Source organism: Zingiber officinale, chromosome 3B, assembly GCF_018446385.1.
Source record: "Zingiber officinale cultivar Zhangliang chromosome 3B, Zo_v1.1, whole genome shotgun sequence".
In the NCBI taxonomy this organism is placed as follows: domain Eukaryota; kingdom Viridiplantae; phylum Streptophyta; class Magnoliopsida; order Zingiberales; family Zingiberaceae; genus Zingiber; species Zingiber officinale.
Window position 1 is genome coordinate 70183551 of NC_055991.1, and position 12849 is coordinate 70196399.

General features: G+C 40.7%; 1 protein-coding gene across 3 annotated transcripts; it reads left to right on the top strand.

Annotated features, from left to right (window-relative positions):
• The first annotated feature begins 315 nt into the window (after nucleotides 1-315).
• LOC121968347 (ATPase 6, plasma membrane-type-like) lies at nucleotides 316-10219 on the top strand. Of its 3 annotated transcripts, XM_042518769.1 has the most exons (12): nucleotides 316-337; nucleotides 6447-6481; nucleotides 6566-6685; nucleotides 6784-6882; nucleotides 7011-7790; nucleotides 7872-7991; nucleotides 8079-8201; nucleotides 8310-8721; nucleotides 8805-9319; nucleotides 9418-9774; nucleotides 9872-10047; nucleotides 10123-10219. In XM_042518769.1, the coding sequence occupies exons 4-12, from the start codon at nucleotides 6814-6816 to the stop codon at nucleotides 10217-10219; spliced, it is 2649 nt and encodes an 882-aa protein (XP_042374703.1). In that variant the 5' UTR covers nucleotides 316-337; nucleotides 6447-6481; nucleotides 6566-6685; nucleotides 6784-6813. The 3 variants fall into 3 exon arrangements, with proteins under 3 accessions (XP_042374703.1, XP_042374704.1, XP_042374705.1); XM_042518770.1 differs by lacking the exon at nucleotides 316-337 and having other exon boundaries at nucleotides 6431-6481; XM_042518771.1 differs by lacking the exon at nucleotides 316-337 and having other exon boundaries at nucleotides 6455-6481; nucleotides 7017-7790.
• The last annotated feature ends 2630 nt before the right edge of the window (nucleotides 10220-12849 follow it).

Here is a 12849-nt window from a genome sequence, read left to right on the forward strand (position 1 = left end):
ATAACTAGTTCATACTTTTGTTTAGATCATGAAATACCAAACACAAGAGGCTAGTGATTCTAGGTTTTGAATTTGTGTTTCGATTTGTGTTTCTTTTCTTTTTTGATCATGTGATTCGATTGTTCTTAGTGGTTAAACCTAGGGTTACTATAAGGAGATTAAATATTGAATTTCTTTAAAAGGCTTTGTCTAGGCGGTGGTAGATGATCCAATAACCAAGAAGGCCTAGTGCCTCGCTATGTAGTCTTGGAAGTTGATTTTAGAAATAAATATTTAATCAACTTTGTAACATGGGTCTGACTTGGATCAATAGTGTTAAGTTCTGCTTGTGATCTAAGTCTAAATCTCTAAGAACAGATAAGTTAAACTTAGAATCAATAGTGTTAAGTACCGGTTGCGATTCAAGTTTAATTTCTAAAGAACACATGGTAGCTAGGAAAGGGTTCAGACCTTGTACAAAATTTTTGTACAGGGGAACCAGTGGGTATTCTGAATAGCAACCAACAAAGATATCATCCCATAGATGAAGATTTCGTGGATAAAAGTTATGCCAGAATAAATTTGTGATGCGACTTGCATTTTTAGAGACTTATTGGAAAATAAACAAGAGAAGTTCACTCCTCTATTGATACGATGAAATTCAGAAATAGATCTCCTATAATAAATTTGGTCGGCACTGTGAAGGAGATGCTCTGATGCGGGTAAAAGAGATAAAAGAGAATTACCATAATTGGTCGGATCAAATCACTAAATCAAATCAAATTAGTATTAGGATGATTCTAATAATTCTATTATAATTATTAGAATAATTCTTAGAATTATTCTTCGAATAATTTTTAGAATTATTCTTAGAATAATTTTGTTATTTATTAATTGATCAATTGGCCAATTATTTTTTGAATATTATATATTGTATTGCCCTTAGGGCAAACATCAATGAATAATAAGATTTATTATTGCTCTCATATTATTCCTTTCTCTCTTCATATTCTCTCTTTAACATGGTATCAGAGCCTCGCTCGTCTTCTTCCAATAACAATGAGTCTTGCTTTGTTTTTTTCCCCTCTAAATCCCTCTTTTAATCAATAAAGGCATGAAAACCAAGAATTCTTCCCTCACTTTTCTCTCCCCTCTCTTCTTCTTCCTACTAGCAACGCCAACCTTCCTGCCCCTCTCATTTTTTTCTCCTTTCACTGCTGTCGATGCCAACTCCTTGTCTCCGCCGTCTAGTCGTTGCTCCGGCCAAAGGAGGCACCGCCGGCCAAGTCTTACATCGCCTCTGCTAGAAATCTCGCTGGGCACGCCTCCGTCAATTTGTCTTTCGACGCGCTGATTTTCCTCCAGCCAAAGGAGGCTACTGCTCTTAAACTCTAAAAGGAAACTTCTGCTCTTTTGCGCCAATGATCCACCTTTTCATTCTTCTGCCACCGACAATAAGGAAATGGCACAAAGCCCTCTTTCATCACAGCCTCCAGCCATCGACGGCAACATCTGCTGAAGCCTACCACGGGCAGCTCCTACCAACAAGATTACAACCCCTCAGAATGTTGCTCATGCCGGAGAACCTCCCATTCAGTCTCTATTTCTAGTTCTGCAGAACGTGTTGTCTCGCCGGAACCATCTTCCATGTTCCTGTTCCAGTTTCCTTCTCTCCACAACTACGAAACCAGCCGACGGTTCCTCTTGATGCCCCTGCTGCCGAACTTTTTCTCTGAATCTACAATTGCTAACCACAAAGTAGAAGCTCCTCTCCTTCGCAATCTGCAAAGCCAACATCATCTATAGGACAAGTTATTTTACTTTAGATGTCAAATACTCAACACCATCAAGGATGCCAAAATGAAATTCAAACCGATGTCAGATGTATCACATCGTTAGTCATACTGGAAATCTATGCCCTAAAAGACTTGATTGGTCTCGGGTAAAATATCAAATTTGTCTCGGAAATGGATATTTTGGTATTCAATGTCCTAGTCAATTTGACTCAAATTTCATTGGTGGTCCTGCAGCCTCAAAATAACCATCTATTTCACAAGTATATCCTAAAGTCCTCTCGTTTATGCCTACTTATGGTAAAACCCTAGAGTTTTCATCTACTGATTGGTATATTGACACTGGAGCAACTCATCATGTCAATCAGATTATAATATCCTTACAGATGTAATGTCATATTATGTCTCAGATACGGTTCAAGTAAGCGATGGTTCAGATTTACAAATTGCTAATCTTGGAAACACATATGTTCATTTATCTAATCGAACTTTTCACATGTGCAATGTCTTTCATGTTCCATCTATCTCTAAAAATTTAGTTTCTACACGTTAGTTTTGTCTTGATAAGAATGTCATTTTTTAATTTCATCATAATCATTATCTTATAAAAGATAAAGGAACAAATTCTATTGTGTTTTATAGGAGAATAAAAAATGTCCTCTACTATCTTCAGAGTTCTTCAATCAAAACTTTTGTTGGTGAACGCACAAATAAACCAACTTGTCATGCTCGACTTGGTCATCCTTCCCTTTGTATTGTTCAGTCAATCATCAATAGGTATAGTTTACCTACTTCTATTACCTCTTCTCCATCTCATTCATGTAAGACCTGCATAGAATCTAAAAGTCATAAGCTACCTTTCTCTTCATCCGATCATATTTCTAATTTTCCACTTGAAATAAGTCATAAGATTCATTTTAATTCAATCTTGGAAGCCTCGCCAGTCAAAGATAATATGCTCTCTAGTTCTGGATCCTCAGATAATAAAGTTCGTCATCTACTTCACCATGTCAGCATACTTCCTCGTAGCCATCAATAAGTAATTCAGATGATAATGCTCCTCGTCGCATGCTTCCCGTTAGTGACATTTATAAATGTTGTCCACCAAATGTAACTCGATATCCCCTTCCACGAGCTCTAGTGGTCTCCTCAAAATCTATTGAACCAACTTGTTTTACATAAGCAAGCAAGGATCCAAATTGGCATAGTGTAATAACTATAGAATTTGATGCACTTCTTCGTAATCGAATATGGAGTCTAGTTTCGCACACTCCCTCAATGAATGTTGTGGGCTTTAAATGGATATTTCGTCTTAAGCATCGAGCTGATTCTTGAATGTCACAAAGCTCGACTTGTAGCAAAAAGATTTAGTCAACAACCAGGTATTGACTTTAATGACATTTTTAGCACATTCATTAAAATTATATCTGTCAGACTATTATTAGCAATAGTTGTTAGTTCTAATTGGCCTGTATGACAATTGGACATTTCAAATGCATTTCTCCATGGTTATCTTGAGAAAACTATATTTATGGAGCAACCACCTGAGTTTATTCATCTATAATTTCTATATTATGTTTGTCAACTTAAGAAATCCTTATATAGTCTTCAATAAGCTCCTCGTACATGGTTTTATCAATTATCTAATTGGTTACAAACTCCAAGGATTTTCTGGATCAAAGATTGACTCTTCTCTATTTCACAAATATAATGATGGATCTATGATATTTTTTCTTATTTATATGAACAACATTCTGATAACTGACAATGATCACAAGGGTATCATAATTTTATTAAGTCTTCTCAATAAAGAATTTCCTACTGGAGATTTGGGTATTGCTCATTTTTTTTGGTATTGAGCTTATTCCACATGAGGATGACTATCTTCTCTCTCGGAGCAAATATATTACTAAATTTCTTCAAAGAGCCAAAATGAATGGAGCACGTGCGGTCTCTATACCAATTGTTATAAACAACTATCCAACTTCATCCTCTCCTGCTCCGTCTGATCCACAGATTTATCGAAATATTGTTGGAGCCTTACAATATGTCACTATCACATGTCCTGATATTACTTTTGCAGTAAATTGTGCTTGTCAATTCATGCATGCTCCAACTAAATAAAATTGAGATAATATAAAAAGAATACTTCACTATCTCAAAGGTACTATTGTACATAGTCTTCTTTTATATTGTCAATCGTCTCGAGATTTACATGCATATAGTGATACGGATTGGGCAAGTTCTCCTGAAGATAGATACTCTACTAGTGGATATACAATATTTCTTGGACAAAATCTTATCTCATGGAATTCGAAAAAACAACCTACGGTATCTCGTTCAAGCATTGAGGCAGAATATAAAGTTATAGCAAATATAACGTCAGAAATTATTTGGCTTCAATCACTTCTCTCTGAACTTCATCTTGCATCAAATATTGCACCAAAAATTTGGTGTGACAATATTGGAGCAACATATCTCATAGCAAATTCACTCTTTTATGCTCGTACAAAATATGTGGAAATTAATTTTCATTTTGTTCATGAATATGTGACAACTCAATAGTTATTTGTCTCTTATATTTCTGCTGAATATCAAATTGCTGATATCTTTATTAAGTCATTATCCAGATAATTTTCAACAAGTTAACAAGCAAACTTAACGTCAAAGATCTCCCGTTAAGTTTGTCGAGAGGTAAAAGAGATAAAAATAATTATTAAAATTGATTGGATTAAATCATAAAATCAAATCAAATTAATATTAAGATTATTCTAATAATTATATTATTAGAATAATTTCAAAATTATTTTTAAAATTATTTTTTTATTTATTAATTGGTCAATTAATGAAGTACTTTTTAAATATTATATATTATATTATAACAAACATCAACAAATAATAAGATTTATTATTACTATCATACTATTTCTTTCATATTCTCTCTATAACAAAGGGCACTGTGGCTGAACATGGAGGAAAATGCAGAAGGAATTGAAAGCTGTTTGCTATTGAGAAGAGAAGAAGAGTTAGGGCTGCAAAAGAGATCTAATACTGGAAGAGAGGAAGACAATGCTCGGCGACAGGAAAAGGGGGCGGCTGGCACATGAAGAGTTTCCTCCTTTGATCGGCAACAGCATAAGATCCAGCGGTAGAGAAAGGAGAAGAAGAACCCTTAGCTGAGGAGCAACCTTTGTCCCTTCAAGGCAGCGGCAGTTGCTAGCTAGAATAGAGGAAGGAGAAAGGCTTCCTGGGAAGCGAAAGAACGAAAAGGGGCAAAGGAATGAGAGAGAAAAAAGAGAAATAGATTATTATTTATTAAAAAATACGTGGTGGCAGAGGGACCCTGAGAAAAGTGAATAGAGGAAATTAGAAGAAAAAGAGACGGACGATGGGAAGAAATGTGGTGATAATAGAGAAAAAGCGGCCGATAATTGAACGGGAAAAGAACTGATTTTGGCATCATGATAAAAATTATAAGAATGTAATAAATAAAAAAAGATAAAAGAAATAATTACTTTCTTACTAATATTATTGTTAATAAATTTATTTATATATAGGGTCAAATGATTATATGAAAAAATATTATGATATATATAATAACACTTATGATATTAATAAATATAAAAATAATAATAAATATGATAATCTAAACATAATAAATCATCAATAATTAAAATATTTCTAATTCTATGCCGATCATAATAAATCTTTTTATTATTATTCTAAACTATTGTGTTTGCCGTTATTAGTAAGCTCATTAAAGATTGGGTACCAAAATACAGCATCCGCTGTAATACAGACCTTAAATATCCCAATGCAATGAGGAAGAATTCATATACCTTTACCTGGCGAAATAATCCAAAAAGATTGATAGTCGAAGGGCAAGACGACCATAGAGTGGTCCGCGATCATGGCGAGTCGATGCTCGTCCGGATTCCACTCTGCGGCATCGATCTGCACCAACCGAGCAGTTTCATATCAACTAGCAAACTGTAGAAGAAGGGATAGATTAGGGTTATAAACCTAGGTCGGATCTACAGATCTGGAAGGGGAGGATATCGACGATTTCGAGAGGAAGCGGATCGTAGCTCTGGAGAAGAAGAATCGGAGTTGTAGGTTGATGTATTGATGGGCTCTATTTATAGGCGCTGAAACGAAAGAGTTGCGCGTCGGCGAAGGATGGAAAGAAAAGGCCGGCCCAAATAATCCACTCTGAAGATTTGTGCAGATTTGGAAGATTATTTTTGAAAATTTATAAGCATCCACATTGAAAAATATATATTAATAGCTAATTAGTTAGCTACAGGCGTGTTAATCTTTGATGCAAAGATTGATCGACCGGGAAGCTCGCGCCGCTCTGGGCGGCTATCCACACACAGATCCTATAAATACTACAGCTTCCTCCTCTTCTCTCCCACTGCTTGCTTGCTTGCAGCTCTCGAATAAGGAGAGGAGAAGAAGAAATTCGGGTGGCGTCGTCTCCTCTGTCCCCTTTACCTCTCGTGAGTGGTAGAGAATTGGATAGTTGGAGTATTGGCACACGAAGTCTCCTCTCCTCTCCTCTCCTCCGTAGCAAGCAGTGTAAACTTCAAAAGAAGATTTTTTTTTTTTAAAAAAAAGGAGTAAAATCCTTAGGGGTTGATTGATCGTACGTTGATCTGATGGCGGCGGAAGGCTTAGAGCACATAAAAAATGAGACAGTCGATCTGGTAATCGAGTCAATGGATCGTCAATTGGGTGACTAAACTTCTCGTTTTGGGGATTGATTTGGCTTTTTTTGATTTGGTGTGCAGGAGAGCGTTCCGGTGGTGGAAGTGTTTGCTCAGTTGAAATGTGGGAAGGAGGGACTCACTTCGGCGGAAGGGGAGAAGCGTTTGCAGATCTTCGGATTCAATAAGCTCGAGGAGAAAAAGGTATTTAACTCTATGATTTTCCATTTTTATTTTTTGTTTTGAATGAATAAAAAAGAATTAATTTTTTTTTCTTCTTCTCCTTACGATATGTATTACAGGAAAGCAAACTGCTCAAGTTCTTAGGATTCATGTGGAATCCGCTCTCATGGGTGATGGAGCTGGCTGCTATTATGGCCATTGTGTTGGACAATGGAGGGGTAAGCAAATTAAGCTAAAATTCATGATTCGATATTGCATTAATTTAACAATTAATTGTGTCTATCGACCATTAATCAGATCTCCCTTTTTTATTTTATTTGATAAAAAATATATTGATAATTTTCAGGATGAGCCACCTGACTGGCAAGATTTCGTTGGAATCGTGGTTCTCCTCTTCATCAACTCCACAATCAGCTTCATCGAGGAGAACAACGCGGGTAATGCCGCCGCCGCTCTTATGGCCGGCCTTGCTCCTAAAACGAAGATATTGAGGGACGGCAAATGGTCGGAGCAGGAGGCATCCATCCTCGTCCCCGGCGACATCATCAGCGTCAAGCTAGGCGATATCATCCCGGCCGACGCCCGGCTTCTGGAGGGAGACCCTCTCAAGATCGACCAATCTGCCCTCACCGGGGAGTCCCTTCCCGTTACCAGGCACCCCGGCGATGAGGTCTTCTCTGGTTCGACTTGCAAGCAGGGGGAGATCGAGGCCGTAGTCATAGCCACCGGCGTCCACACCTTCTTTGGGAAGGCGGCCCACCTGGTCGACAGCACCAACAACGTCGGCCACTTCCAAAAGGTGCTGACCGCCATCGGCAACTTCTGCATCTGCTCCATCGCCCTCGGCATGCTCATCGAGATCGTCATCATGTACCCGATCCAGCACCGCCGGTACCGCGACGGCATCGACAACCTCCTCGTCCTCCTCATCGGAGGGATCCCCATCGCCATGCCCACCGTTCTTTCGGTTACCATGGCCATTGGTTCCCACCGCCTGTCCGAGCAAGGTGCCATCACCAAGCGCATGACCGCCATCGAGGAAATGGCCGGCATGGATGTGCTCTGCAGCGACAAGACCGGGACGCTCACGCTCAACAAGCTCACTGTGGATAAGAACCTGATCGAGGTGATGCCTCCACTCTTCTTTCACCTTCTCTTTCTTTCATAATCAGAGCAGAGCATGATATCGTAGTTTGTTTAATTTCAGGTGTGTTCTAATGGCGTTGATAAGGATATGGTGATCTTGTATGCTGCAAGGGCTTCCAGAGTGGAGAACCAAGATGCCATTGACGCTTCAATTGTTAACATGTTGGGTGATCCAAAGGAGGTCAATCCCTTCTATATATATGCATGGCAGCAGCAAGGAAAACTAAATTAACGACTGTTTCCGCATCATCTTAATTTGTGCTTGCAGGCACGTGCAGGGATCAACGAGGTCCATTTCCTGCCATTTAATCCGGTCGACAAGCGCACTGCAATCACCTACGTCGACTCTGATGGCAAATGGCACCGATCCAGCAAGGGAGCACCAGAGCAAGTACGGCGAAAATTAATTACTAACAATCGTCGATCAACCGATCAACCTTTAATTTATGATCTTCTCTAATTACTAACAAGGATCGATTGTCTATATCGAACGCATCAGATTATCGACCTTTGCCAACTGAAAGACGACGACAAAAAGAAGGTCCACGAGGTCATCGACCAGTTCGCTGACCGCGGCCTTCGCTCGCTCGGCATTGCGAGGCAGGAGGTTCCCGAAGCGAGCAAGGAGAGCGCCGGCGGACCGTGGCAGTTCATGGGCCTCCTTCCGCTCTTCGACCCCCCGAGGCACGACAGCGCCGAGACTATTCGCCAGGCACTCATCCTAGGCGTCAACGTCAAGATGATCACCGGCGACCAGCTCGCCATCGGCAAGGAGACCGGTCGCAGGCTCGGCATGGGCACCAACATGTACCCCTCCTCCACCCTACTCGGCGACAAGAACGCCGACATCAGCGGGCTCAACATTGACGAACTCATCGAGAAGGCCGACGGCTTTGCCGGAGTCTTCCCCGGTAATTGGAAATAAATTTACTCATTGAAAGAACAATTAATGCAACCGCTAGTGGATCAGTCGATAACAATTTGTGGCACACAGAGCACAAGTATGAGATCGTGAAGAGGTTGCAAGATAGGAAGCACATCTGTGGTATGACCGGTGACGGCGTCAATGATGCTCCGGCACTGAAGAAGGCGGACATCGGGATTGCGGTGGCCGACGCCACCGACGCAGCCCGGAGCGCCTCCGACATCGTGCTGACGGAGCCAGGGCTGAGCGTGATAGTGAGCGCGGTGCTGACCAGCCGCGCCATCTTCCAGCGGATGAAGAACTACACCATCTACGCCGTCTCCATCACCATCCGCATCGTTTTCGGCTTCCTCCTCATCGCCCTCATCTGGCAGTTCGACTTCTCCCCCTTCATGATCCTCATCATCGCCATCCTCAACGACGGCACCATCATGACCATCTCCAAGGACAGAGTCAAGCCTTCTCCCTTACCTGATTCCTGGAAGCTCAAGGAGATCTTCGCCACCGGCGTGGTCCTCGGCACATACCAAGCCATCATGACCGTCGTCTTCTTCTACCTCGCCCATGACACCGATTTCTTCCCGGTACGTCGTCAGCATTAAATAATTAATTATTAATTCCATTCAATTCTTCAATGGTATATATATAGATATAATAAAATAAATGTATTAATTAACTGCAGGAGAAGTTTGGGGTGAGATCGATCAGGGACAGTCCTTACGAATTGATGGCAGCGCTTTACCTCCAAGTGAGCATCATCAGCCAAGCTCTCATCTTCGTGACCAGGTCCAGGAGCTGGTCTTTCGTGGAACGCCCTGGTCTTCTCCTCTTGACAGCGTTCCTCGCGGCCCAACTGGTGGCGACGACGATCGCGGTGTATGCTTCGTGGGAGTTCGCTAGGATCCAAGGCATGGGATGGGGATGGGCAGGTGTCATCTGGCTCTACAGCATCGTCACCTACTTCCCTCTTGACGTCCTCAAGTTCATCATCCGCTACGGTCTTAGCGGCAAGGCCTGGGGCAACCTCCTCAACAACAAGGTCATCCATTACATTGATCAATTACATCAAATTATTTTCTTCGATCGATCATCTACTCAATCTTATCGATCAAAATGCATGAATTAATGGTACGTAGATTGCGTTCACCACGAAGAATGATTATGGCAAGGAGGAAAGGGAGGCACAGTGGGCGTTGGCGCAGAGGACTCTGCACGGCCTTCACACAGCCAATAATACCTCCCAGCTCAAAAGCAGCTACGAAGAGCTGTCAGAGATCGCCGAGCAGGCCAAGCGACGCGCCGAGATTGCAAGGTGAGGAATTGAATCCCTATTTTTTCAATTAGTTACAGTTATCATCATATCAATGTGTCCATTAATTCTTTGCAGGCTGAGGGAGCTACACACGTTGAAAGGGCACGTCGAGTCGGTGGTGAAGCTCAAGGGACTCGATATCGATAACATGCAGCAACATTACACCGTCTAAATTGATAACACACACAAGATGGAGTTGGAGATGGATTTCGTTCGGTCGTTCGTTCCTTCGTTCGTTCGGATTTAATTGTACACAACAATACGTGCAAAGAGAAGAGTGGGAAAGAGAATGTATTGCGAAATGCTTATTTGGTGGAACTTGAGCTAGGCTACAACAAATCCTTGTCATTTTTTTTCATAAATGAAATTTTGAAAAGAAAAAAGAAACTTGCAATTGCTTCTGCTCTTTTTAATTTCGGTTATCTCGGGACGGATGGATCCTAGAGCTCTATATCCCAACTCGTCCCTTCGTCCAAATTATCTCTCCCTTCGCTATGAGTTATCTCCTCCATATTTCTCTTTTTACATCTTTTTTTAATCTCACCTAAAAATCTTTATATAATATTTATTGTTCATACGGTATGTTATGAGTAGATTCAGAAGTCATGTAAAATCAATGATCAAGATGATATAATAGTCAAAGTTAAGATGAGACAGCAGTTAGAATTAGAGTATATGTAACTGAACGAGTTATTTTCACCAGAACTCAACTCCTCACCCCTCAGCATTAAGGCATTCAGTATTTAGTCGGTCGACCCAAAAGTTAGTTGGGCTTAAGGAGCTTAGCTCCCCACTTTTCATATACAAGGTTCTCAATATACATGCGATCGGGCCCAGTGTCGACCGGACTTATGGGGCGTAGCTCCCCATTCTTCAAATATAAATCTCTCAACATACGATCGCCCGACCCTATAGTTGATTGAACTTAAGGGTCTTAAGGCTTAGCTCCTCACTCCTCAAATACAAGGTTCTCAGTATACATCTGGTTGGTCTCATCACCAATCATAGTTAAGAGACTTAGTTCCCCACTTCTCAAATTTAGGGCCCTCAACATATGGCCAGCTGGCCCAAAGTACTGGTCGAACTTACGGGGTTTTGCTCATATACAAATCTCATAGCATCCAATCGGTCGACCAAAAGTGTCGGTCAGACTTACGGGCCTCAACTCCCTATTGCTCAGCACCAAGGCAACTCTTAGCATATGACTGGTTGACCAAATAGCCGGTTGAACCTATGGGACTCAGCTCCCACTTCTCATATATAAGTCTCTCAGTATATAGTCGGTTGGCCTTAGAGCCGGCCGGATTCCCTTCAGGAGACAGCATTGTTAGAGAATCACAACCGTCTGTCAGAAAATAATAGCTACACGTCCAAGAATATTCTGTCGCCATAACATATACAGGCAATGGAACCTTTCTCTAAGGGTAGTTGTACAGCTTCCATTACTTGATGTTACTTGGCATATTCTGACATCAAACATTCAAATCTGCTTTATTAAGCTGGAGGTTACGGAAGACAATTCATATGTATGTAAAAGAACCTTCCTTAGAGGGTGGCCATACATCTGCTATTTTTTGACATATTCTAACACCAGTCATTCTCTGACACCTTATTATTATAGAGGTTATGAGGATTAGTGTAAAAAGGGGGGTCCTTGTCGTTGGCTAGGTTTGTTTTTACAACGTGTTCACATCTTACTACATGAACATGCACACATATACTGTTCATCTTCTTTTTCACTTATCATCTGCTACTATTTAGACTTGAGCGTTGGAGTACCTATGCCAGGGATCCCCTCCCTAGTTCTCATTCTAACATTCCGTTTACTCTCTCTATGGTGTGCATAGGAAGGAGTGTTTGATGCCATCTTATGCTGACTCAAAGTCTTCTTACTATCAACAGAAGAGCCATGACTATAGCAAATATGACTTTCCATAGCGAATCATCAATGGCGTGCGGTTAAAGTGTGTCATTAATAATAGTTTTTACAATGCACCCAATTAGGTGCACTGCGGATGGTGTAATATTTATACAAACGACGACATGCATAAAAAATATGTTGTCAATAAACTTTTCTATGACGCACAAAGTATATTATTTAAACTTAATATTAATGGTGTTCAGAATGCGCTTTTAATACTTGTTATACATATATAAATGACAGTGTGGAAAAAAGCACTCTTCTAATAAGTATTATAAAATTTTAACAGCATGCAATGTTCACCATTAATAGTCTTCAAACTCTTCTAATATTTTTTACTGAAACATCTCACCTCCCTATTGAATTTTGGCCAAAACTTTTCGCTCCGGCTATTATTTTTTCGCTAAACTCCTCATGCCACAAACCCGTGAACCAAAACCTGACATAGAAAACCCTCGCGCAAAACCTAAATTTGCGATCTCCCCACGCAAACTCCCTCCGCCAAAACCGCCAACTCTAAACTCCATCTCTGTCAACATCTCCACCCATCCTCTCTCTAGTGAAGCCCACTCCATCGAAGCCATCTCTGCCGAAGCCCTTCACCGAATTAATCTTTGTCGGGATCTTTTTTTGGACCAATCATCTTAATCCAAGTAATTATCAGTTATGTCGATAGGATTTGCTTCATTATTTATGATATAGTTGTAGATCTTTTGATCCTTTTGCTTCTTCCTGCATAGTTCTTTGGTTTATGATATTTGAATGTGACTTTTAGCTCCATGCTTCTATTAGATTGGTTCTTTGCTCTTTTTTTTTTTTTTGAGAGGGGGGGGGGGGGGTGCTAATTAATTTGGGGAAGCAAAATGTTTCCATTAATTATT